This window comes from Equus quagga, chromosome 17, assembly GCF_021613505.1.
Source record: "Equus quagga isolate Etosha38 chromosome 17, UCLA_HA_Equagga_1.0, whole genome shotgun sequence".
NCBI classification, from domain to species: domain Eukaryota; kingdom Metazoa; phylum Chordata; class Mammalia; order Perissodactyla; family Equidae; genus Equus; species Equus quagga.
In genome coordinates this window covers 11,182,271-11,209,832 of record NC_060283.1, presented here as the reverse complement: position 1 = coordinate 11,209,832, position 27,562 = coordinate 11,182,271, and the positions used below count along the sequence as shown (strand labels likewise).

Genomic DNA, 27,562 nt, shown 5'->3' with positions numbered 1-27,562 from the left:
CGACTTGTAACTCATCAAAGTTTATTATGGCAATTAATTATACAAACAGACGGGCGATCCTTCATCCAGTTCAAAAGCGCTCGAGCCAGTAGAGTCCATTAGTGATTTCTCTTTATAAATAACTTACGAGAAGCAACAAAATTGGCAAGGAACCGACAGCGCTAATGGAGCATCTTGTCACGCGCACACACACCCACTGATGGCACACGGGCCGGGGAGGGGGCAGGCACCAGAAGGTCGAGTTTCCTCGTTGGCCCCCAACACCCCAGGCCCACCTGGTGCTGGGTACTCAAATAGTGGACATTTCAAGGCACATATGACTTCTAACCAATAGCAGCTCCAGGGTCTGCCCTTGAGACCTGGTTCACGCCTGGAACCACCAAGTTAATGCTTCGCTCATCACACCCCCGTTGGTCTATTGTCATTTTTATAAGTGAACACGCTTAACCCCCCAACGTGCTGGGGGCTACACGTGTCATGGAGTCACAATCCCTGCCCTTTACATTCTGAAGACAAGAGAGATGCAAAGAAATGGACTCCAACAGAGTGATGGTGTTCTGGAAAGCACCACTGGGAGGTCACTGTTAGGGCATCTTTAGATGTCTGTCTTAGGAGAGACACTGGGGGCAGGGAGAGTTACATCAAGGGAGCCAGAGGAAGCGGATGAGGGAGGGGACTGCTGTGAATGAGACACAAGGCACTAAAGGAGTGGACGGAGGGGGCTGGCCTCAAAGAAGTCAACCGGAAGCGGAGGGCCCCAGAGAAGAGAGGGTGGCAGGGAGGTGACTGCCCTCCGCTCCTAAATGAGCCCCAGTGTGGCCACAATCTCCTGGGCCAGAGTTCCTCCCCCCTCTCCAGCCAGAGGGTCCTCAGTGGCCCCCCGGATTCTCCAACTGGCGCCAGCCAGGTGTGGGGCCCACCTTCTCAGTCCCCGCCTTCTCCCTGTGCTGGCTCTGCTGCTCTCGTTCAAACCAGCACACAGGACAAGTTTATCCGACAGCAGCCTATGAGAGTTCAATTATGGCTTTACGTGACTTCGAAGTCATTAAGTGTTTTTCCTAACTCTGCTTTCTCCCTTTGATCCAACCCCAGCCATGGCGTGCGGGGCAGGCCACCCCTGAATGGACCAGATAGACACGAAGGGCTGCATTCCTTGGCATGGGCACCATGCGGAATCTGCCAAATCCTGGGGAGAGAGAGGGGTGAGCAGGACCCGGAGACCCGGCCACCGCACCGCGGAGACAATGCTACATTTGGCTCAGATGCCCGTGAGCGCAGGCACGAGATGTCCACAAACACACATACTGGCTCGCTCACACCCACGGGAGGTCCCGGACGCCGCGCCTGGCCAGCACTGGAAAGGCAAAAGCCAGTCACTGAAAGGAGGCATTCCCTTCCCGGGGGAGGCCAGTATGGGCCGTGACATCTGGTGCAGCCGAGCCAGTCACACTGCCCGGGGCCTTTCTGGGCCTGCGTGCTCCCAGCCAGGTCCTCCCAAGGCCCCCGTATGCCGACACAAGTCCACAGCGAGGGCCAACTCCACTTCCAATTTAACCTCGAATCTCAGCGGTGGGCGAGCCAAACCTTGTGGTACAGGTGGAAGTGTGGAGGGGCCCAGGGCCAGGACCTGCCTAGTACCCAGGCCAGGCAGGACCCTGAGGTGGGGGAAACCCATAGGGAGGGGCGGGCCCGGGGGGATAGGGTGGCTGAGAGGGGCCTGAGGGCCGGGGCTGGCCTGGGAAGCTCGGGAGTGGGGGCTGCGTTGGGTAAGGAGGTCTCCCTCCTGTTGAGAGGTAGGGGGTCTGTTGAGGATAACCAGGACTGGGGACCTGGCTCCCCGCCACCGGGTACCCGGGGCCAGCGGCACCAGAGGGGCCCACGGGATACCCTGGCCGGGGCGGCGTGCTCCTCTGTGGGGACCAGGAGTAGCCGGCAGCAGCCCTGGGTCCTGGCTGGGCTGATGGGTATGGGGGCACACTGAAGGAGAAGGAGGGCTGTGACACCACAGGGAAGGGGGCCGGCGGGAGCGCACCTTGGGCGGTGGGGCCCCCAGGCAGGCCAGGAGACGGGCTGTAGGGCAAAGGGTAGGGAGGCACGGCAGATGGCTGCAGTGGCGGTGGCAGGTGCTCTTCGGCCAGAGGGGGTGTCGCCTGGGGGACGGGGCGAGGTGGGGGTGGCGGGCGGGGAGGAGGGGCGTCCCCAGCGGGCTCCTGGGAAGCTCTGGGCTTCCTCAACACTTCCTGGAGCTTCTCCACGCGAACCCGGCGCAGATGAGACAGCATCCTCATGGATGAAAAGTTCTCCAGGAACGTTTCCAGGGGCACCTCGCCCTCCAGGAACTTCTCAGCCATGGCCTGGAAGACATAAGGTCCGGTGACACCAGGGGCCTGCTAGGATCAAGGCCACCCATGTCCCGTGGATCAAAGATCAGCTTCGCCCTCCCCCATCCTCTCGCCTCAGGTGCTCCCTGCCTTCTCTGGCCCCCATTTGGGAACTTCTCTTTGCAGCCTGTATTACTGCTGACATATACAGGCTCGTTTATTTATTCTGTCTCCCTCACCAGAACGTCAGCTCCTGCAGGGCAGGCACTGTCTGTCATGGTCACTGCTGTCCCCCACCCCTGGCATCGGGCCAGGCCCACCGGGGCTACTGCACGCATGTGCTGAATAACCGGAGGAGCGCAGGCCAGCCCAGGGCTGGGAGGACCTGCACGTTTCTTCCACCCAGAGCACAGAGAAGTAGAGAGGGCCAGTCTGTCCAGAGACCGAGGAGATGCCCAGAGAGAAGCAGGAAAGAGCCCAGGCAGTCCCAGGAGCGGAGGGGGCTGGGGGCTGGCTTCAGGCCTCGAGGGCTGCCACACTGCCCTGCACCGAGGTCTGCCAGCTGCCTGTAGCCATGCCCTCAGCTGTTGATTTCTGCTTTAGCTGGTAAGACCGGCTTCCGGTCATCTGCTTCCCAAAGGGCCTCCCATGGGACTAAAAGCGTCATTCATCTCTGCCATTTCCCAAAGTGCCCTTGTCTCACACTTCGTGACACACAGTGCTCACGACAGGCTCCTGCTCCAGCGGCTGACACTACTCCAAGAAGAGGGCATGTCAACGGCCGTCTCACCTCCGACTCTTCTTCAATCTTCATGCCCTCGATCTGCAGAAGGTCCAACAAGGTCGCCGGCTGCAGTGCTGACGAAAATTTCTCTGGAAGGGAGGCCAGAAAGGGGGGACATTTCACAAGTGCCTCTCAACTCAGGGCTGGGGGCCAAGGTCTCACCCAAGGCTCTCGGGGGGTTCCTCTGTGCACTGAGGCCCTGGGGGCTGCTGCAGAGCCCCCTTTGGCCCAGTTCCCTCAGGTCACCTTCCTGAGCAGACAGGAGCCCAGCCCAGGCCTTGGCTAACCCGTCTGCCCGACAGCGGCCTGGGAGGCTGAAGAGGACTCAGGCTTCGGAGCCCACAGACCAACCCCGACCCTGTTCTGCCTCACGGGGAAAGTTACTTCCCTAGTCAGAGCATCAAGTTCTCACCGTCAAGACCAGGACAGCCCTCCCACCTCCACAGACGGCCGGTCCTGGACACAGAGGGCCCAGAGTAGCTCTGTCAAGAGCAGAAGCCGAGCTGGCCGAGGTGACACGAGGCTCTTGGATTCAGATCCCAGCTCCACCTCCATCTAGCTGTGTAACCCAGGCCAAGTTCTTGAATCTCTCTGAGCCTCACTTTTCTCATCCATGAAATGAGATGAGCAACAGTGCCAACCCTTATCTGTCTGTTGTGAAAAAATGTACATAGAGCACTTAGCACAGGGCTGGGGACAAGGTGACCCTCAGGAACTGCTGGCCCTGTCCTGTCCCGGGGAATGGAGAGGGAATCTGTCCTTCCATGCCGTTCCAGCAGCTCTCCCAAGTCCAACCTTGAATGCAGACCCTGACTGAACAGAGGAGCCCCTCAGAGCACGCTCCCGGGGGCCGGCCAGCCCTACCTAGCTTTGCCTTCTGCTCCTGGCACCGCTCCACGAGCTTCCGGAGCTCCTGGTACTTGTCCGAGAGGTTTGAGCGGCTGATCTCCAGGGGACCCTGGAACTCCAGGTTCTGCTCGGCCAGGCTCCGGTTGGTGGCCAGTGCCATCTCCCGTTCCAGCTGCAGGTCCTGGACCTAAAAGAGCAGGACACTTACTGTAAGAACCACCTCATGGCGGGCTGGACCAGGGGCTTCTGGGATTCATAGCTCCCCATAGTGGGACCAGGTAATACTCAGCCTCAGCTGGAGTCAGATAGACCTGCATTCAAACTCTGAGCAAAGCCCTCTAACCCAGGCACCCCCCCCAATCAGTCCAACAGCCTGTGTGGTTCACAGGTTGCCCGAGGCCACATGATGAGCAGGGGCCGGGCCCACCAGGGGCTGTGCAGAGAATCAGATGCTGTCTAGGAGAAAAGTGACCAAAAGTCCCAACCACTTCTCCCCAAGACTCAGAGTTGTGAGGCCTACTCTGAGGTAGACTAAGGCAGCCCAGCCAGACCACAGGCCAGACGCACAGTGAGGCGCCAAACAAAGTTACTCTGAGTGGGGAGAAAGCCAGGGCCAGATCGTGAGGCTGACTCGGGAGAGACGTGTCCCTGCCTCCCAGGCCACATGTGTGTCCTGCAGAGAAGCTGTGCAGATGAGCCAACGGAGGGGCCCCCAAGAACTGGAGGGCAGTCCCCACGGTCGGCAGAGGACTCCCAGCAACACAGGTGATCTGTGGCCACCAGAAGCCCTAACGCCAGTCCTCACGCCTGGACACACCCACGGAAAGCACCTCCCCCAGCTGAGCAGCACTTTGCCCTCAGCTGGGCCCTTTGTTGTCATCACTGGTGAGGCGGCAGCCACGGGAATCCTTCCCCACCTGCTAGGACCTGAAGGCCCATCCACGTGCCAGGGAGGGTCAGACCCACCACCCTGAGACAGTGGGGACACTACACCAACAGCACCATGTGGCAGAGGAGAGGACCCAGCAGCCACGGCAGGGCATGGGGCATAGCCCAGCATGACCAGCTTCCACGCAGGAGCCACCAGGCGGCCTCTCCACCATGGGCAGCACGTGACGACTGGCTTGTCCCTAACTAGACGCAGACTGGGCATCCCGGAGGAAGGGGCTTCAGGGAGGCCTGCCCCCGTGCAGATCCCCAGTCACAGGGTCCCGAGCCTGCACTTCATGCTCCAGGCTGGGAAGACGGATGCCCCAGCTACGTCCTCCCCAGACAGAGCTGCTGGCCACACACACCCTCTGCAGCCACTCAGCAAGCGCACTGACTCAGGGATGTCAACACCGGGGACTCTCGATCTCATGTTTATTAGCAAGAAAGCTCTTCTTCTCTCATGTGGCTGCCACAGAGGGGGAGGTCTGAGGGCCTCAGCTGCCCCTTGGGGGCCCCACGGCTCCCCAGTGGGCGTAGCCTCTTCATACACCCACTGCCTTTTCCCTGGGTCTTAACCAATAAACCTACGCTCTTTCACTTTCCCCTATACCTTGTCCTACCCATTTCTGCTCCATCTCCCGACAGCCTCCCCAGTCTTTCTCCACTAGGGCCTCACTATGAAGCCATCCATCAGTCATTTACAAGAGGTCCACAAGAGAGTTCTAACACCCCACCTGCCTGCCTCGACCCCACCATCCACTCTCCTACATGGAGAGATGTTCCCACTAACTCTTTCCTCCAAAGAATGCCCACATCCCAAACTAATGAGCTCCCGTCCCGCCTCGGAGTCCCGCAGAGACTTGATGCCTCCCAGCCACGGGGGACCCTTGTCCACGGGGTTCTAGGTCTAAGCAGCTCGCCCTACTTCACTTCCTCTGGTCCCAGGCGTGATTTTCCCCTCAGAGAACTCAAATCCATCAGTCAGGCACAGCTGCTCAGCACAGAATTCAAGCTGCCTTTTGCCCGAGCGGTCGTTCCTGCTTACGTTTCCCAAAATCCTGTGCTTTGCCACAGATCCGATCAGCCTGCTCAGCTTGGAAGTCCACTAACTAAATTATGTCAAGGCTTGCTTCTGCAAAGTGTTGTGCACTCAAGAGCAGACCTTGGAAGATTCAAGAAGCACTCGGTGCTTCCTATGTGACAGACGCAGAACGGAAGATGAAGGAGCGAGGACGTGTGCTGAGCCAGGCCCCGGCAGGGCTCAAGGCCTAATTAACCATTTCAGTCGGCCTTGGAGCTTAACCAAGACAAGCTTTGCGTCATGTCCTTGCTGAACGAGCTCAGGGCGGCAGGACAGGCCACACTGAGTCCCTGGGCCTCCCTCACGCCCTGCCCCATGCTCCGTCTCCTGCAGCCCCAGCACAGACTGCTCATTTGGGCGGAGGGACGGCGCGGGGCAGAGAGAACACGAGCAGGGGAGCGCATGCACGCTGTGCATGCCCGTCACAGAGAGGGACGTGCTCTGGGAAGCAGGAGGAACTGGGTGGGGTGGCCTCCTTTTTTTGGTAGCATATTGTAAATGCACAAAAGAGACACATCATAGCTGTGCATCAGCAGAAATAAAAACGTATTCCAAATGGGAATCAAATGAGCTTGGCATTATTTGGGTTTGAGTCTCTCCCTAGCCTAGGGGCCGCAGGCAGCAGCTTCCAGGGCAGTGGCCACGCGGCAGCCACTCAAGGCGTGACTGTGGGTCCAGCCAGCTCTGTGGCCACATCCAGTTTCCTGACCTCTCCTAGCTCGCAGGGGAGTCGCAGTTTGAGGAGACGTGGAGGCAGGGAAAGCCCTTTATAGTAAAGCTCTGTACGTTCAGGAGGGTTATGCCACTCCAGGAGGACTATGATGAGGAGCTGAGATGATCAGGGGCCAGTTATGATGGGAAACGGGATCAAACAGGAGATGAGCCTGTATCCCAGCCCAAGAATGGCCCTCCTGGAGATGCAGGGCCAGATGAGGCCCCTGAGAACAGTACCAGTGCTTTTAGGAAGGGCCTCCAGATTCAAGCCGGGACAACTCATGGGGGCTCCCTGGGAGGCACCAGGAGCCTGAGTTCACGTGGGGGCACAGACACTCTAGCACTGCCCCCTGGAACTCCCAGAGGGCCCAGGAACTGGACTGAGACCTCGGGGATTCCTCTGGCTGGATCCAGGGTGAAGGCCACAGAAAAAGGAGATGAAGTTGGCCCCAAGTCCCAACAAGCCAGTGTCCTTAAGAAGGGCATCTTCAGTCCCATCTGCTGGCCTTTCTTTGGCCCAATGACAGCCTTCCTCTACCTCTGGGGACTCCTGGGCCAGCTGGTCAATGGCCTCCGGGTCATTCTGCATCTCCTCCAGCTCCTCCAGGGTCTTCTCTTTCAGCGTCTCCATCTTTCCCTGTGAACAGAGAATGACACTGAGGTGAGGAGGAGGCAGCTCGGCGGGGAGGGACCCCCAAGTCCAAATATTCTATCTGTCAAAGACAAACTTGAGTTTTCTGTCGATGCTTCCACTCCACAGGGAGGCTCAAGGAGGGACAAGAGTCCCACTGAGCACATTCCGGCCACCCCGCCCATGCCCTGTCCCCAGGGAGACCAAGGAGCGGCTCCTTCTCCCCAAACCACGAAAGCAGGATATGTGAAAGCACTTGACAGCCAGAGGCAAAACCGAGATCCCTTGCGGTGCTAGATGAAGCTCCCCAAGGAGCAGACAGGAAAGGGCAGGAGGCGAGTGCCAGGCCCAGGGACAGAGACTAAGTCTGGCCCGAGGCCGCCTCCCAGCTCTGATGCCAGCACACCCTCTGGTAGGCATCTATTTCTGTCTGAACCAGAAATACACCCGAGCTTCGCACACGGGCTCTGCGGCTCCAACATCCCAGGCTCAAGCGTGTCGCCGATTGCTATGTTTAGTGCACTGACCACTGCGGGTTTCCCTTAAGAATTCTCTGCACCGTAGTCCTCTCCACAGGCCACAAACACGGACTGTCACATGCACGGCTCCTTGCCAGAGAACAAAAAAAAATCACCAAACTGGCCCTTCAGGCGATCAGAAGAAATTGACTGACCCGAATAGAAGGTCTGCTCTGACAGAAGAGCTGGTTTCAGCATTCCTTTCCCTGTCACCCTGCCCAGAGGGACATCGATCCATCATCTGCGTGACAGAAGGGTCACAGCCAGGCCTCAGGAGGCAGCCCCAGGGACCGAGAAGAGGCAGCACAAACACACCCAGGACTCACTTCCTTTCTGCTGGCAGGATGCAATGTTTTTATCTTTTCTAGATGTGCGTTTCATAGCCTTAATGTAGGTTTTTCTCATTATCAAGGTCACGTTAGTTCTTAAAAGATTCCAACACTACAGAAATCTGGAGTACCCTATGCTCCCCGCATCAGTGCTCTGCTTGAGTGAGCTGGCACCAATGACTCAGCCAAGATGGCACTGTGGAATCAAGGACCAGGGTTAGAGCTGTGTGGCCAGAAGCAACCTTCTCCGGGTCTCCGTTTCCCCATCTGTAATCAAAAGGGAAGGGCATCTCCTAGAGTCATCAGAAAGATGAAAAGAGAACGGATAAATAGTGACCACAAGCCCCCATTTTCCAGGAAAGTCCTAGTTTACTCCTCAGGTCCCAGTGTGGCTACTAATGGTGCCCCTTTTCATGCTCAAAAGTGTCCCAGTTCAGGGGTCTGCCTGGTAGCACAGCGGTTAAGCTCGAATGTTCCACTTCGGCAGCCTGGGTTTCGCTGGTTCGGATCCCTGGTGCAGACCTGTGCACCACTTGTCTAGCCATGCTGTGGTAGGCAGCCCACATAAAAAGCAGAGGAAGATGGGCACGGATGTTGGCTCAGGGCCAGTGTTCCTCAGCAAAAAGAGGAAGATTGGTGGCAGATGTTAGCTCAGGGCTAATCTTCCTCGAAAAAAAAAAAAAAGAAGAAAAGTGTCCCAGTTCAGGCAAGAAATTATATGGTCCCCTTACTGATAAAGAACTATCCAAACAGGGTCACCACCACTATCTGTTATTTTCTGAGGGTTGAATGTACCCCCAACCTCTAAGGCTAGGAATGTCCAGCTCTGGTATGCGCTGGGGGGGGGGGGGGGGGCATGTGCTGAAAACGCAGGTGCCCCAACCCCACCCATAGAGCTCTGCGGCAGGGAGCCAGGGTGTGGCCCAGAAATCCACAGTCTCCTGCAGACGCTGATGCAGCTGATCTGGGCCAGATGCTGAGAAAGATGACAGCTCCTTGTTAGTCCCATGCTTGAGCATGGCAGCGTGTGTTTTACACGTGCTGTCTGTCCTAATCCTGCAAGGGGACCACGATCTGGGGATCAGAAAGGTTAGCAAATGGCAATCAAAATTCAAACCTGCACTCTGTCCACACCTCACCCTGCTGCGGCTGGGGAAGAGCAGACTGCACAGGCCCTGGGAAGGAGAAGAACCCCAGAGGCAAATCAAGTGAGTTGGTCACGAGCCGACGAGCAGCAGGAACACAGCAACACTCTGAAGATGTGAAACATGTTAGGGCATGCACTCGGTCAGAAAGACCTAGTCTGAGCCCCCAGCCCTACCACTTACCAGCTCTGGGACCTCACACAAGTGGAACCTCCCTGAGCCTCAGGCTCTTCATCTATGAAACGGGTTGGTGCAAGCTTCAATGAGATAACGCAGGCCAAGCATTGGCTTAGCTTGAGGCCTGGCCCAGAACAAACGCTGGCAGAAAACTCCAACACCACAGAAATTCCTTGTTACTAAGGCCTCCAGTACAGCTCAGCTGAGAACTTGCTGGGCCTCAGCAGTAGCAGTGCCCAGCCCGGCTGCGCCCAGGGAGGGACCTGCCACAGAGCAGGGTGCCTGCTCGCTCCTGCGTTAGGGCTGTACACAGAGATACCCCTGGGCTGAGGATGGACGGTCCAGCGTGGGCAGCTGGCTGACTATGCACAAACAGCACAGTTGGCAGTGCCATCTGCGAAGGCCCCGGCAGGTCCAGATGTGCCTCTCACTCGGGAGGTTTCCCTGCACCCCCCGGGAGAGCCCTGAGCTGATCCCCGATCCCCTAGGACAGGCACCACCTCTCTGCACAACGACTCACCAGGGGTGGCATCGCGCTCCATGCTCCACCAGTACCCTGTTGGAGGCAGCACAGCCTCGAGAGCAGGTGGCAGGGATTTTGGGCTCAGGACACCTTTCACTCCTAACATTACTGACGACCCCAAAGAGTTTTCCCTTATGTGGGTGTTAGCTATCGCTATTTACCGTATTAGAAATTAAAGTGGGAAATTTTTAAAACACAAGAATAACCAAGCACACGCACTAGCCTCCAGAATGATGTGCTTTGTAGCCTCTGAAAACTCCCTGGGACACTCGTTCGAGAAAGAGTCAAAAAGGAAAATAATGTGTTAGATTGTGAAAATCGTTCTGACCTCAGCGATGGCCTGAAAGGGTCTCAGACACCCCCAGGGGTCCCTGGAACGCACTTTGAGAGTCACTGGCCTAGATGTTAGGAGAATGGACTCTGGGGCTGGACTGCCTGGGTTTGAATCCTGGCTCTGCCACTTACTGGCTGTGTTAGTTAATCTCTTTGTGCCTCAGTTTCTCCATCTATAAAACAAAACACTACGTATTTGCCGTGATGTAGACCCTCACAACTACCTTACACAGGGTCGCTATTGTCCCACCTCACAGAGGAGGCTGAGAGAGGCGCCAAGGTCACGGGCTAGGAGGTGGCAGTGCCTTAACCAGTCCAGGGGCTTTCTCACTGCATGCACCAGAATCACTGGAGTCCTTGTTCAAAGCCAGGGTCCTACATCCTCCTCCAGATCCAGAACTTCAGTCTCCAGGGTTCTTCGTGTAACTTCTAATGAAGCTTCATTTTAACCAAGCTACCAGGGTCAGGCTAGCTTGGCACCTATTCTCTTACTCTGCCCTTCCTCCTGCACTCTGGGGCAACTCAGGTGGGAGCGGCCTCATCAGAAAGAGGAAAAGCAAAGACCCCAGGAGAGGAAGGGATCTGACAACCAGTGCCTGCAGAGGCAGCATGAGAGTGCAGGGGCTCTACGCCCTAGTGTGGTCCCCACTTAGTAAGTCACTGCCAGGACCCTGAATGTATGTCCCTCTGGATGCCTATGGCTTGGCTTGTGTAGGCACAGTGGGACAGAGGTCTTTCTCTCCCCGATTCAAGCTCCAGATCTGCAGCCCCACATCAATGCGCACGACCAAGTGAGGCAGCGTCAGAGGTGGCCAGCACAGTGACAAGACCAAACAGCAGAACATCGAGCCTACAGCTCCGGAGAAGACAGCCCAAGCCCTGGCCAAGGCCACGGGGAGATTGACACGAAGGGCATGAATGCTACGTCAGCCTTCTAACAGGCCAGGAGGCCCACACGCCACAAGACGGACGGAGCCAGGGTCAGGCTGAGGGTCAGCCCCGCGGCCCAGAAGGCACTGGGAGCTTACCTGAGCAGGACCCACCCTACAGGCAACTGAGACAGCTTCCCTAACAGGCTTGCCCTCACCGCCCACTTTTTTTTTCCCTAAAAAGGGAAACTTTTTGATTACAGGAAATTCACCAAGAGAAAATCTTTGTGAAACATTCATGTAGTTTACAACACTCTGAATCGTCGTCCCGCTGGGGCTGACAAAGGGTACTGCTGACACCTCTGTGGACCTCGTGTGCATGTCCATCTTTCTTGAACTTGTAGTGAACGTGGGTGTTCAATGGATGAGTCTGTGAAAGCCAAGTTGCCCCGGCCCCTCCCCATGGGCAGGAAAGCCCCAGGTCGCACAGAGCGGGGGCCGATGTTGCTAAAAGCTGCATGAGGCGGCTGCTGCTTTCCCAGGGGACAGGGACAGCAGCACACCAAGGAGGTAAAGGTAACTTGGGTAACTTGCCATCAAAGTTTGGTAATAAGGGACTGTAGATATTTAGCAAGAAAGGAGACTTTCCTGTGTTTCATAAAGAATGGCAGCCAATCAAAATGCAAATAAGCAAGTGAGCTCCCCAGATAACTCTAGGGTACACTGAAGCGTGTGGCCCCACTGCACCATCACACAAGGCCTCCTCAGATCCGTTCCCCTCCAACCGTTCTCCCAAACGATGACCTCCCTCTGGATCCTAAAGCCCCACACCTGGCTCTGTCTGATGGCCTTGAACTCCCTGTGGCAAAAATCCCTGTAATATCTCCCTGGTGACCCAAATAATCACACTGTCTTCTAGACAGCAAGAATTTTCCCCAAAGTGGCCAATGAATGAATCACACAGCTCTCCTAATTAGACCCCCTCTCCCTGGCATCAGGCCCCCAGAACATGGTCCTGGCTGGGGCACAGGATTCCATTCTTCGTGGGAACGTGCAGGCCAGTCTTGGGCGGCATGTGCTTAGATGCTGAGGTCACCCCCCAACCTCCCTCGGAGGCCTGGCGCCCACGAAAGTCTTCTGGAACACGGGAGATGGAAGGGACAGGAAAAGGGCATACTAGGTACAAAACACTTCCACGTCATAGACACGTCAGCCATCAGAGTGAGCTCTCAGGTTGCCTGCGTACATATGCGGATGCTCTCAATAACACTGGAAAGGGGCCTCTTTTCACGCAGCAAGTTTTGAGCTGAAATGTAATTGGCCACGGTGAGCTGTGAGCTGTGGCATTTTTCTTCTAACTCTACCTTTTCCGGTTTCTAATTCAACATCCCCCTCAGTTCTACCGTGCCCACTGCACAGGTGGTGAAGTTAAGGCACAGTGGCATGTAACTTGCCTCTGGGGACAGAAGATGGGCCCAGACCCAGGAGCCCCAACCCCGGCCTGCTGCTCCTTCCACCAGGTTCCACCCACCCAGCCGCCCAGCCGCCTCCTCTCACGCCTTCACAAGGAGCTGCTGGCCCACGTAAGGGCCACACGTGTCCGTTTCTTCCAGAACGAGGTGTGCTCAGGATCCCAGCCCAAATGTGCTGAACATTCTTTTGAGGGACTCAATTTTCCTAACCTGTAAAATGGGTAAACAATCTCTAATGGTCACATGGCTTCTTTCTTCTGCGATGAAAGCCCTTTGCAAACTCTCCCATTAATTTATATAATCACTCTAGTAAGTAAAGTGAACACAGGGCTTAATTACCCCTATTGCAGAGATGAAATGAAGCCCAGAAAGAAACAGCAAGGGTATTGCCCAAGGGCCTGTAAGCTGTTGGGGTCAAACCCCAGAGGCCTGAGTCCCTTCTCATCTCTGCTGATTTAATTTCACCAGCACCTCTGGCCCACCTGCTCTGCCCAGCACCAGGGAGCGATGAGCGTGGGTCAGTCATGAGGTTGTCCAGATGCAGAGATTGTGAGCCCACACAAGCAAGAGGATAGTCCCAGTCCCTCGGTCCCTGGCTCCCCGCTGGATGTGGCTCACATCCTCACCCTTGGACATCTCAGGCCGGGGCCGGCAAGTGCTGTCTTGTGAGATTTATCACGGCATCACCCACCCCTGGAAGTTACTATTGCCTTCCTTTCAGAAGTCACGGAGATGTCACCTGATCCAGAGCCACCCAGTGAGGCTGAAAACAAGCACTTCTCTGGGTCCGTAATTTGGAAAAGGAGGGGAGAACAGGACAATACTGTGCCCAAGGCCCACAAAGCAGGTGCCCCCGAAGTCTGGGCATCTGCCACCATCACTGTTCTGTCTCCCGGTCACCTGGTGAGGCAGAAAAATCCAAACCAGCGCTTCTCAAAGTGGTCACAACCACCAGGGACGTCACACTGCAGACAACTGGGGGTCACTGAGAAGTCATTCGGGGACTCCGAGTCCATGGACTTTGTTCCTGGAAGGCCTGAGAAGTCCAATGTCTCACCTCTCAGCACCTGGGCCCCAACCCAGACCCCCTTCCTCTTACCAAGATGCCCAGGAGGATGCTGGGTACGTCTGGGGGGTGTCTGCTGTTCGTGGGGAGGGGACAGGAGAGAAGAGCTGAGGTGAGAAAGGTAGGCCCCTTGAAGGCCAGGAGCATGCCTTGTCCCCCACATACTCTGGCACGCAGACAGCTCACAGGAATGTTGGTGGAAAATGGACAAAGGCGGGAGGGAAAGAAGCAGGCAGCCAGCTGAGGACAAGTCATCAAGCCACAGGAATGTGAGAAAAGGGCTTCCTCCACGTCTCCACGCCTCCATTCACTTCTTCACACCTTCACTGAAGACATGTTTCATGAACAACGACTACATGCCAAGAACTGAACCAGGCCCCAGATAAAGGGAGGGAGATAAATGGGGGCAGAGGGGATAAATAAATATTCACTGAGTTCTCACTATGTGCCAGACAGAGCCTTATCATATAAAAACGGATGTTAAATGTCTAGGAACTCTGGTTTTAAAAGGCAAAAAACTTCACAAATCATGGTGAAGACAGATGAGAGGGGCCGTAACAGAGCTGGGGACAGGGGAGTAAGGACGGGGAGGTGGACAGCTGTGGGAGCAAGGCTTGCTCGCGCTGGGACAAGTCAGAGGGCCTGGGGCAGGTGATAGCAGGGCCCGCATGGAGCCACTGCGTTATCGGTGGCAGAAGACGGGAGGGGAAGGCTGGCAGGCAGGCACCTGCACAGCATTCACAGGTACAGCCAGACAACACCTCTTTTTGGGGGCGATACCATCAACTCACAGGAGATCAGACAAGGTGGGAAGGCAGCGCATGCGCTAATCATGTTCCCCCCATCAAGACGAGTGTGTCACAGCTTCCATGCTAACAACCCCTAAAAGGGAAAAAGCTTTCCGTCTTGTTGTTTTCTCGTCTTGTCTCCTCTGCAGCTTTCACCTCCACCACAGGTGACAAACTCGGAAGCCTTCAAGGGCCAAGCAGGTGCATCAGAGCCCCAGCTGCTGGTCATCCAAGGGAGTGTGTCCCCCAGTGCAGCTCCTGCACTTCCTGCAGGTAGGAGGGCCGCCCAGCTTTGCCGCACCTGCCAGGTCTCCAAGGAAGCTAGAAGTCCAGATCGATGTGCCATCGCCCCATCTTTACATTTTGGTAGCCAATTCAAAGTTGGAAAGAACACTGGGCGGGCTGTGGTTTGTAACCTGAAATCAATACTGCATCCTCCACGAGAGACACGTGCTGTGCGGCAGGACAGATGCCACAGGAAAGGCTGGAGGGCAGAGGGGCGAGGTGACAAAGACACTTTACAGGAGCCCTGGAGCCCACCTTCTGCCACAGAGCACTGAGCGTGGGGGCTGACAGAGCTGGCACAGCACCAACCAGACCCAAGAAAGCAGGTTTCCGTGTGGCCCCCGGGCCTTTGCAATCTACATAATATGGTGCTGGGAAAAGGAGGCCTTGGGCCACTGGCCCCTGCTGCTTGCATCTCTAGGTCTCAACTTGTTTCCACTACTTTCTATCTTGATCTTGATGAAATCGATCTCACATGCCTGAAACATGGGGAACAAGATCTAGCGGGAGATAGTGAGGCCAAAAGGCAACCACTCTCCACCCCGGTGGGTTTAGGTCAGAGGCGCTGCCCTTTTCCGCCACTCCCCAGGGGGAGGCTGCAGAATGTCACCGGGGAGAGGGGACGTCAGGAAGGGCTCCAACTTAGAGCAGCCCTCAGATGGGTCCTTAATCAGCAAAAAAAAAAAATTTTTCAAAAAGCAACATATCGATGGCTCTTGTTCAATGAGAATCTCTGCCAGGACGGTTCAGCCCCAAAACAAACAGTTTCCACTGACACCAGCTCCTTTGCAAGGATAAACTTGGGAAAAAAAAAAAAAAAAGAAAAGACAGAGAGCAAAATGCAGCATTTTCTAAGCATGAGGGGGCTCAGATCAGAGTAAGGCATGCTGGTCTTAGAGACGGCCTGTGGCGCCCCTCGGCCCCTGCCTTCGTCTGAATAGTTAATGCCAGCTCTCTCCCACAGGGCACAGAGGAGAAAAGCACAGTCTGGGGACAGATGCCCCGGGTTTGCACTTTGGCTCCACAGCTCTTTAGCTTGTGACTTTGATCACAACCTGTCTTAACCTGTCTCCTTATCTGGAAAATGGGCACCAGGCTGATAATCCCACCTTGGGGACTGTGGGCCTCTCAGAGAGGGCTTTGCAAGCTCCTGAGCACTGAGCAAATATTAATTATTCTGCCTGTTGGAGGGTAATCATATGATTACAGGTGACTCTTGACACCCCTGGGGCTCAATATTGAGTCAAGCAAAATGCATGCTGCTGTCATTGAATCATAACAGGGAACTGTTAGGGACCGGGCAGGCTGCTTCCATCACTCCCCTCACTGTTACCAGCCAACACTGCCTTGGCAGCTACTTCACGCCTGAAATCACACGGCAAGAAGAGTCTTAAAGGCCTTCAGTTTCCTACATCCACCTATGATAGCATAAGCAGTTGTTACCATAGCAACCTGCACGTGTTATGTGGAACTCCATCCCACCCCTCCTGTTGCCTTAGAAACTTTCCTAACCCTGCTGCTTAATGAGGAAATATTTGCTGACTTGATTGAATTTTCTTTTCCCAGAATGATTCTGGCGGTGCAACCAAGTCATCAGCCTGTTCCATCACCTGACTTGCCCCAGGAGTTAATGAAAACAAATCAAAGCATCATGCTTTTCTCACCTGGCCCAGAACAGCAAACTACCTGTCCCACAACTTGAAAAGTCAGTGTGTAAGCCCCAGAAGGGGCACTATTTTAGTTTCCATTCTTTCTCAGGAATTTCTGGGGTTGGGTGGAGATCCCTGCAGAGCCCCAAAGGTAGCAGAAAGAGTTCACAGCTTTAGAGCCAAATGCTCCTGGATTCAAATCCCAGTTTGACCTTTTCCTAGCTATAGGACCTTGGGGAAATTATGCAGCCTTTCTGATTCTGTTTCTTATTGGTAAAATGGGAATAATACTACCCACATCATGGGGGTGTGTAAGGATTTAATGAGAATTCAACAAGATAACCTCTGGAGGTGATAGAAAAACGCACACATTCACACCTTACTGCGGGAAAATGCTGCCTGGCAACCTCGCCAGGCCCCCAGTGAGGCTCTGTGTGGGTGGGCTCTGCAAGTGCAGGTCCCGGAGGGATGCAAAGGGGTGGCTTTCTGCAACAGGCTCCAAACCCATCTGAACAAGGCCCTCAAATATTAGGACGCCCATATATCTATAGAAGGAATGTCCAACCTCTCAGGACAAGGCTTTTTGAAGGAAACTGTCATCTTTACATAAATATTTACTTCACGACTGAATGCTCCTCCAGTCCACTGAATAACTCCATCTCACCCCTCTTTGCCCAGAGGCAGGCCCCCAAATGAGACGACCCAGGAACGGGAGCCCACTTACTCTGCCAAAGGCAGGAGGCACGCTCATCACCTATTTTTCTCCCCAAACTAGATGCCCCTCCCAAACCCCATTTCCAACAGCACCCTGAGCTTCCACCCTCCTTTCTAATCCTCCAGGCCATCTCAGATGTGTGGGTCTCCCTCATCTCTGATGTTCAACCACCAGGTTTTATCTAGTCATTTCTCCAAAGTCTTTTCTTTCACATTTACAGGGTACTATTGCTATTATTTCCTATATTTTGCATATATTTTGAAACTTGTTTACAGTGAGAATGTATGTTTTACATTATTTTATTGAGGTCGCATTGGTTTATAACACTGTGTAAATTTCAGGTGTACATCATCATATTTCAGCTTCCGTACGGATTGCATCGTGTTCACCCCCGAAAGTCTAGTTTCCATCTGTCACCCCAAAGTCTTTTCAGTGCGTCCATCCCTGTCCTTCTACAGACTCCCAATGGGTCTTCCCACCTCTAGTGTCTCTTCCTTACAACCGTCTGGATTAAATTTTTTTTAAACACTGTTGCCCACTCTCTCCGCCTTCCCTCAACTAGTCATCTCTCCCCCACTCGTCCCTCCCTCCCTGTCCCCTTATCTCCCTGCAGCCAACTACGTGCTGTCAGGACATGCGGGCCCCCACCCCCTCTTCCTACTAGCCTACGGTGCCTGCCTCTGTTGTTTTCCTACACCTTTTCAGCTTTTTTTTTAAAGGAGAACATTTTTGGGTTTTTTCCAAATGAAACATTGCCCCAAACCCCCAGTGCACAGAACAGAGCACAGAGGCCATGTTCTGGGCGCAGGGGCACAGGAAGAGAGATCTGCTCTCACAGCTCAGCCTCCCCCAGGCCTCAAGCGGCCCCGAGGCACCTTCCAGGAACACAGTTGAACACCACAGCCCTAACCCCTCACCTGGGCTGATCCCAACCCCTCCGCCCCGCCAGCCCCCTCCTCCACTCTTTCAGCTGCGACAGGGCCCAGAGGGAGGGAGGGCTCTGCGGGGTAACTGCTGCATGGCACTCAGAGCGCACACGGGAGGGCAGGATGAAGCCTTCGGGAGAAGGAGGAAGGAAAGCGGCACAGAGGAGCTGACATTTGAAGGATGGAGAAGATACAGCAAGAGAATTCCAGGCAGAGGCAGGGGCAGTAGAGCTGGGGAGTGCTTGAGGGCAAGGGGAACCGGGCTTTCCCACCTACCGCTCAGTTCCCTGCTAAGCCTCACTGTCCCACTGGTACAAGAGGGGTGATGATAGTCACCACGGCTAACATGGAGAGCATGTTCTAGGCACTCCTCCTGCAGCAGCTCAGCCCATGCTCACAGGGGCCTTCGCCGCTGTAGAGCCTCCGCCTTTCCTCAGTTTACAGCCGAGAAAACTGGGTGGAGGAGAAGCCTGGTGCCAGCCCATAGTCTCCTTGCAAGGAAACGGCACAGCCTGAGTTTCACCTGAGGTGTCCAGCCTTGGGGTCACGCTCTTCACCACGGCACCACGCTGCCGCTCAGTCAAGGCCACGTCCAGGAAACACAGTGCCTCACTCTGGATACAAACTTACTAAGTGGTCGTTATCACTGATATCTTTCAAGCAGACTCCTAAAGAATAGGGCCTGTTTATGTTCAGAAGCCAGCATAACACTGTCTTAGACGCTCTCCTTTACCAGCCCTCAGGAGAAAGGACACGCTCCTCGGCTGTGTGCATACGGACCTGGAGCCCCAGGTCTCCCCATGGCACCAGGAACAGTGCCTCCTTCCGATTCAGCCCTGCAGGAGAAGCCCAAGGATCACAGGCTCAGAGTCTGGAAGGCAGACAGCCCTGAGCTCTCGGTCGCCACTGGCTAGGGAGCAGGTGACGATCTCTCCACACCTCGGTTTCTTCTATAACACAGGGCTTTCGCAAGGATGAAATGAGTTAGTGCCTGGAAAATCCAATGCCTGGCTCTCAGGGCGGGCTCAATAAATGGTCATGATTTTCCTCACGCACTCAGTCCACTCCTCCCTCTGCGACTCAAGCACTTCCCATGGGGACACTAAGGGGAGGGAACGGAGATTCCTTCTCAGACCACACGAGTCAACAGAGCGACACAACTCCAAGGGCTGGACGTAACTCAGATCAATAGCTTTCAGCTTCCAATTGACATGATGGCCAAGAAACAGGTTACTTAATAAGCAGACCATTTTTGAAACTTCCTGACAGTAAAACACACCCAGCCTGTTAGCAAAGCCTCTTCCTTCTCTGGCCCATGGCTCTGACTTGAAAAGAAAACCATGCTAAGCTACTTCACACCAAACTTTCATTTGTTTCTCCTTTGTCCCAACTGTTGCAATGATGGGAGGGATCTCTGGGGCGGGCCCGGTGACATAGCAGTTAAGTTAGCATGCTCCACTTCAGTGGCCCTGGGTTCGCTGGTTCGGATGCTGGGTGCAGACCTACACACCACTCATCAAGCCATGCTGTGTGGCGTCCCACATAGAAGAATTAAAATGACCTACAACCAGGATATACAACCATATCCTGGGTCTTTGGGGAGGAAAACAACAACAAAAAGGAAAGGATCTCTATCTGCAGCTGACAGCCCCAACCCCCACCCCACACCTTCTAATCTGCCCTGAGCAAGCTGAGCTGGCAGCTTCAACCATCCCTTTAGGAAGGATCAAGATTAAGGTCAAGGCCAAGACTCACTCAGGACAAATATCCAGGAGTCTGTCTGGGGTCACTCAAGGTGTATCTATTCAAAGTCCAAAGGATGGGACTCAGTGTTCTCGCTGATGTGGAGCTATCCTAGGCTGGTACGTGGTGGGGTAGCTGTAGACCCTACTCCTGCCAGTGATGTCTGACCCCGTGCACTTCGGGGTCCAGTAGACGCAGGCAGGTGTGTTGAGGGCAACAGCGTACCACAGAAAAAGAGAAATCAGGCCAGAGGCTTCTCCAGTCTGCTCTTGACTCAGGCAGGAACCCACGAAGGCCATTATCAACCAGGTAGAAGGTGGCAGCGCTGTTATCAGCAGCTGCACTGAGCTCTGGACTCATTTTCACGCTGCTGTATAATGTCTGCTCTGAATCAGCCTCTCCAGCAGCTGCCCACCTCATTCCAACCCTCTTCCACACAGCCCAGTAATCTCTAGAGAACACGGTCAGAGCTCGCACGTCCCTGCTTAAAACTTTCCATAACTCCCCAGTGCTTTGGTATGACATTCAAAATCTTGCGTTTCTTGCCTTGGCATTCAAGGCCCTGTACCAGCTGACCCCAAACCTCCCTTTCCAGCTAGATCTCCCTCCGCTCCTCCATGAGCTGTTCACTCTACCCTGATGCTTTCTGTTCTAACTACTATTCCCAGAACAAACACACTTCTGATCACTCGGCAAATTCTCCGCATCTATGTAAAGATCAACACGACAGGGATCCTGCCCTCAAGGAGGCCCCAGCTCTGCTGCTCTGCCTTTGCTCTTGCTGTTCCCTCTGCCCAGAATACTCTTCCCTACGCCTTCTCCAGCTTGAAAAAGCCAGCCTGTCCTGCAATTACCAGCTCCTCTGGGAAGCATCCCCTGCTCCTTCTCTCAAAGAATTCATCCTGCCCTCCCCTGGCGCTCTGTAAGCACCCCTAGCATGTACTATGTAGGAATCACATGTACCTCTGGCAAGGACGTGAGCTCCTCAAGGGCACAGCACACATCCAGCTGAGTCTGCACCCCAGCACCCAGGTCAGTGCCCAGCACACACAAGGCACTCAATGAGCATCCCGACAGCGACTTCTGCTCACAGCCAACACAGAGAAGCAGGGCCCAGATTTACTCTCCTGCCTCAACCAACCAAAGATCCAGACAAAATAAATGAAACAACAGTTTCAGACATCAGACAGCACAGGAGAGATTCCTGAGGAGGGGGAACAAACACGGTAAGCTCTATAATTGCCCCAGAATACTGCCCAGAGGGAGCTTCCAGGCCATGGCATAGGGAAGGGGTATGCAGGCGGAGGCCGACAGCCTCCCCAAGTTGGGGAGAGCGAGTTGGGAGGCCAAGGCAGCCAGAGTTCACAGGGCCAAACACCAGAGAGGAGAGAGCCACACAAAGAGAGAATGCTGGAAATCTGCAGAGGGCCCCCTCCCATTTTCAGCTGAGAGTTGACAGTACTGATCAGGAGTAGAGACACAATCCTTGGACCTCAAATTGAACCAAGAACAATTTGTGTCTCCACTAGGCAGAGCAGAAAAGCCTCATAATTCACAGGACATCAGGAGAGCAGTGAAGAAGGTATTGCCTTACAAGCGGGGAAAAATTAACCCTGGTCTAAAAGCTGTTCTGATCCCAACTAACAAAGCTTAAGGGCGAGCCTTTAAAGGATCAAATTGTTTCGAAGTAACTTAACAGTGTCCCAAAACAATGCTAAGAATATTTACAGAAATACAAAATATCCAGCACCCAACAGGGAAAAATTTGCAACATTTGACGTCCTATCAAAAATTATCAGACACACAAAGAAGCAAGAAAATATGACCCATTATGAGGAAGAAAACCAATCAACAAAAACAGACTCAGAAATATAGATAAGAGAATTAGCAGGCAATGACATTAAAATGGTTACTACAACCATATTCCATGTATTCAAGAAGCTAAAGGAAAGACTGAGCATGGAAAATATAAAAAAATACCCCAATCATCGAGAAATGAGTGGATGTGGAACAACTTCAAGCATCCTAATATATGTGTAATGGAGTCCCCAAAGAAGAGAAAAAACATCTGAAGAATTACTTGCTGAAAAATTTCCAAATTTGATGACAGCTATAAACCCACAGAACTCAATTAACCCAAGCACAAGAAACACAAAGAAAACTACATCAGGCACATCATAATTAAATTGTTTGAAACCAGTGATAAAAGCAGCCATAAGGAAAAAAGACACTTTACAAACAGAAGAACAAAAGTGACAGCAGATGACTTGAACAAAACAATGTAAGCCAGAAGACACTGGAACCACATCCTAAATAGCTGAAAGAAAAATTAGTCAACCTAGAATTCGACAGCCAGGGAAAATACCTTTCAATAACAAAGGCACAACAGACTTTCTCAGACATTCAAAAGCTGAAAGAATTCATCGCCAACAGACTAGCACTACAAGAAATGTTAAAAAGAAAAAAAAAAGTCCTCAAGGCAGAAAGAGCACAAAACAAAGTGGAAATCTGGATCCACATGGAGGAATGAAGAGCACCAGAAATGGGAAACACGTAAGTAACTAGGAAACATCTTTTCTTTTCTTTTCAATCTCTACACAAAATAATTGAGTAATTAAAGCAAAAATAACAACAATGCATAATGGGATCTATAACATACGTAGAAGTGAAATGTGTGACAACACACAAAGGCCAGGAGGGAGGAAATGGAAATATACTATTATTAGGTTCTTATACTATATCTAAAGTGGTATAATATCACTTGGTGACAGACTCTGACAAGTTAAAGATACATACTATGAATCTTAAAGCAACCACTAAAAAAAAAATGAGTTATAGCTAGTAAACTAAGAAAAGAAACAAAACGGAATCATAAAAATTAGTCAGTCCCAAAGAGATGAGGAAAAAATGGAAATGGGAAGAAAGAACATGGTACAGATTGAAAATAAACTGCAAGATGACAGAGTTAAACCCAGCTGCAGTCACGCACTGCATAAGGTGTTCTGGTCAACAACAAACCACAGATACAACAGTGGTCCCACACAATTAGTACCACACAGCCTAGGTGTGTGGTAGGCTATACCATCTAGGTTTGTGTAAGTGCACTCTATGATGTTCACACAACAACAGAACCACCTATTTCTAAGAACATATCCCCGCTGTTAAGCGACGCATGACTGTACACTCATAATCATATTAAACGTAAATGGTCTAAACATCACAATTAAAAGGCAGAGATTAGAGGACTGAACTTTACAAAATGCAAAACCCATCTATATGCTACCTATAAGAAATCCACTTTAAATATAAACACACAAATAGTTTAAAAGAATGTAAAAAGAGGGGCTGGCCCCGTGGCCAAGTGGTTAAGTTCGCGCGCTCCGCTACAGGCAGCCCAGTGTTTCATTGGTTCGGATCCTGGGCGCGGACATGGCACTGCTCATCAAACCACGCTGAGGCAGCGTCCCACATGCCACAACTAGAAGGACCCACAACGAAGAATATACAACTATGTACTGGGGGGCTTTGGGGAGAAAAAAGAAAAAAAATAAAATCTCAAAACAATTCATCTTTTTTAAAAAAAAAAAAGAATGTAAAAAGATACACCATGCTAATGCTAATTTTTTAAATCCCTATCCATTTTTTTAATTGTAGTATGAGGCAAACATACATAAAATTTACCATTTTAACCATTGTTAAGTGTACAGTTTTGTGACATTAAGTATATTTACACTGTTGTACAACCATCACCACTGTCCACCTCCAGAATTTTCTTATCATCCCAAAATGAAACTCTGTACCCATTAAACATTAACTCCCCACTCCTCCCTACCCCCAGCCCCTGGCAATCACCATTCTTCTTCCTGTGTCTATGAATTTAACTACTCTAGGAACCTTATATAAAAGGAATCATGCAATATTTGTCCTCTTGAGGCTGGCTTGTTTCACTTAGCATTATTTCTTCAATTTTCATCCATGTTGTAGCATATGTCAAAATTTTCTTCCTTTTAAAGCTAAATACTCTATAGCATGTATGCACCACATTTTGTTTATCCATTCATCCATCAATGGACACTTGGGTTGCTTTCACCTTTTGGCTCTTGCGAATAATGCTGCCATGAACATGGGTGTACAAATACATGTTTGAGTCTTTGCTTATACTTCTTCAGGGCATATACTCAGAACTGGAATTCCTGGATCATACGGTGATTCTATGTTTAATTTTTGGAGGAACTGCGATACTGTTTTCCATAGCAGCTGTGCATTTTACATTCCAACAGTTCTAATTTCCACACATTCTTGCCAGCACTTCTGGTTTTTTCCATAATGGCCATCCTAACAGGTGTGAAGTGGAATCTCATTGTCATTTTGATTCACACTTCCCCAATGACTAGCCATGTTGAATATCTTCACGTGCTGATTGGTCATTTGTGTATCTTCTCTGGAGAAATGTCTAGTCAAGTCCTTTGGCCATTTTAATCATGTTGTTTGTTTTTTGTTATTGAGTTGTAGGAGTTCTTTATATATTCCGGCTAACAATCCACTAACACTAATTTTTTACAAGTTGGATTGGCTATATTAATATGAGACAAAGCAGATTTCAGAGCAAAACATATTACCAGAGATTAAAAGGGTCATTTCATGGTAAAGAAGGTCAATTTATCCTAAGAACATAACACTCCAAAATGCTTATGTATTAATAACAGAGCTTCAAAACACATACAGCAAAACCTGATAAAACTACAAGGAGAAGTGGACAAATCCACAATTATAGTCAGAAGTTTCAATGCCCCTCTTTCAATTACTGATGGAACAAGTAGATAGAAAAGCAGTAAGGACACAGAAGACTCAAACAGCACTGCCAACCAACTTGACCTGATTGACATTTATAGAACTCTCCACTCAACAACAGCAGAAAACATTATTCTCAAGGGCTCGCAGAACATTCACCAAGGTAGACCGTATCCTGGGCCATAAAACAATTCTCAGTAAATTAAAACAATTCAAAGCACACAAAGTACACCCTCTGTTTACAAAGAGATTAAATTAGAAACCAATCTTTACTGGACAGAAAGAGAATAAAGTCATACTATATTGCTGACTTGGCCTCTTTTACTACTTGTAATCCTGCTGAGGGGGGAGCAGATAAACTAGCAGTGGTTCCGAGAGTACTTATATGTCTTCAGTGCTTGGCATAACCTGCTGCAGGTTGTCTGTTTGATGTTCATGTCTGAGTCTCCTTCTCTCTCCTCTCTGGTCCATCCTAAGCCCCAGGGGCTCCACTTGCCAGCCCCAGCTAAATCATGACAAACCTGTTTGGTATTTGCTCAAGTCTTTCACATAAACTAGTCAAGGGGAGAGAAATGCAATGGAGGGAGCACCTGCTAAGTCAACATGCCTTTAAAGCTCCCCAAACCTCAAGAATAGTTGCCATTACAGAGATCTCTCTGTTATGGGGCAACTATCCAGGCACAATCTGGAACCTTCTGAAAACTCCAGACTCTGAGCAGAAACGACCAGAATTTCTGAACAACAGAGATCTAATCGGATTAAAATCAGGTCTCCAATGACTTGATTATGTCAGTCTGGAAAAACCCAGCTAGTACTGGCCAACAGCGTCCACCAATGATTCACATGGCTAGTTACCCCTGTGCCCTTTTAATGGCACATTTATGTCAGATTAGCATATTTCACAGCAACAAGCAAAAAGAAAATAAGAATCCTCGGAAATAATCTCACTTCCAAGCTCAGGAAATCCACAAATTCCTAAGGCAGTGCTTCCCAAACTTGCCTTACAATAAGAATCACTCAGGGCATGTGTTAAAAATACAGATCCCTGGGACCCCTCCAGGCAGTCTAAGCAAAACTCTCCAGAGGTGTGGATCAGCATCACAGATGATTCTTAAGGTCCAGCAAGTACATGAGCTTTGAAATGAGACTACTGGGTTAAAAATCCCGACTCGGCCACTCCCTGGCCATGTGACCCTAGCCAAATTATCTAACATCTCTACCACTATCTTTTCACCTGTGAAACGGGATCCCCACCTACCTTGACGTGTTCTCTGATTTCAGTATGTTCACTAAGCCCCTTGCACACGGCAGCCAAACAAGAAATCAGAGCCATCACTCCCCCAAAAACAGCCACCAGAAGCTGCCCAGAAGAAGTCTACAGCGAAAATTTTCTACCTAATGGAAGTTACAAAGGCACCAAGCCAGATTCCTGAGATAATCTAGGAAAAAAGCTTTTCTGGGCACTCTGACTGTCAAGGACAAAGATTCTCACTTCAGGGTCCAGTACTTCACCCCACGTCCTCACTTCCACCCAGACACAAAGAGTTCGGACCTGTGCAGAGTTCAGCTTTGGACAAGAGCCAAAGAAAAGTCTTTCCTTCCGGAATCCCTCAGTCACCACCACCTCCAGCTCTAGGGCCGATGGTCACAGACCTGAGAGTCAGGTGGCAGCATCTTGGGTGCACCAGTAGGGACCGGAACTCCTGGATGAGAGGCAGGGAGGCAATGAAGGGGGTGGAAAAGGCCTGAGTCAGCAAGAGGATTACTGGGATACTGCTGAAGCAACGGGAAGTGAGTCTGTGAAGTTTCCAGAGCTAAAGGTGGACATTTCTAGGGTGAGTGAGCCCTGACACTGTGGAGCTGAAAAAACACTGAGGTGTTTACAGTCAATTCTTCCAGAAATTCACAGCATAGCCCCAGGTAACTCCTTCCCCCAGCCATAAAGAGGGGAAATAAGCACCTCACCAGCTGCGGGGAGGAAATGAGAAGGACGGGCATATACAGGACACATATCTATACACACACACACACACACACACCAATGCCCTTTGTACCCAGCAGGTCCAGGGATAGGGAACGCTCAGTGATACTGGGCAGCCCAAGCCTGGGTTCAGTAAAAAGGATAAGAACAGAGCAAAGGCTGACAGCCCCATCCTCTCACTGCCTGGGGAAAGGGCACAGGCCAGGGAGTCAAGACCAGAGTCTCTGCAACATTCCTCTGCTACAAGCCCCCTGTGCCCTTTGCAAGACAGCGTCCACTCTTAAGCCAGTTTCCCCATCTGTACCACGGGCAAACGGGCTCTAACGTCACTCGAACTGTGACCAGCAGGACACTCAGGTGCTGGAGGTCGGAGGGTGGCGGTGAGGGGTGAGGCGTGGCTGGAGTCGAGCCCGGCGGGGCGGCCCCGCCAGCGCCTCGCGCCCTCCGCTCCCTCCCTCCCTCCCTCCCACCACCAGCGGCAGGGGCGCCGGCCCCAGGCGGGAGTCACGCGCCCCTCGCGCCCAATCACCGGCCTCCGCCGGGGGGAGGCGGGCAGGAGGGGGCGCGCCGGGAGCCCGCGCCAGCGCCACCCCGGCCCGGCCTCGCCCCTCCCCGGGCCCCCGCTCACCTGCCCCGGGCGCCGCCGCCGCCACCTCGCCGCGGGCTCAACCACAGCCCGCGCCCACACTTCCGGGTCCGCGAGGCCCGCCCCCTCCCGCCGGATGTGACCCCCTCCAACGTCCGGGCGCGAGGCGAGGCCCGCCCCACGCGGGGCGCCCCGCGGGCCTGAGTCACCACGACACCGACCACCCCCGCAACACACACGCTTGCGGCCTCCTGGGACCACACCCGCGGGAGGGCCCACGGGACCCCTCCCGCGCTGTGGACGCCCGGCCCCGCCCCCAGGCCTCTGGCCCCGCCCCCTGGAGGGCACAGCCCACT

The 27,562-nt window shown here is 52.6% G+C and overlaps 1 protein-coding gene across 3 annotated transcripts; it reads right to left on the bottom strand.

Moving 5' to 3' along the window:
- Positions 1–4: 4 nt before the first annotated feature.
- On the bottom strand, positions 5–27,489 carry VPS37C (VPS37C subunit of ESCRT-I). 3 transcript variants are annotated; one of them, XM_046644609.1, is made up of 5 exons: positions 27,249–27,489; positions 7,218–7,316; positions 3,970–4,141; positions 3,112–3,194; positions 5–2,354 (listed from the first exon to the last, which is right to left on the bottom strand). In XM_046644609.1, the coding sequence occupies exons 2-5, from the start codon at positions 7,308–7,310 to the stop codon at positions 1,632–1,634; spliced, it is 1,071 nt and encodes a 356-aa protein (XP_046500565.1). In that variant the 5' UTR covers positions 7,311–7,316; positions 27,249–27,489; the 3' UTR covers positions 5–1,631. The 3 variants fall into 3 exon arrangements, with proteins under 3 accessions (XP_046500565.1, XP_046500564.1, XP_046500566.1); XM_046644608.1 differs by lacking the exon at positions 27,249–27,489 and adding an exon at positions 26,293–26,340; XM_046644610.1 differs by lacking the exon at positions 27,249–27,489 and adding an exon at positions 26,192–26,247.
- Positions 27,490–27,562: the final 73 nt, after the last annotated feature.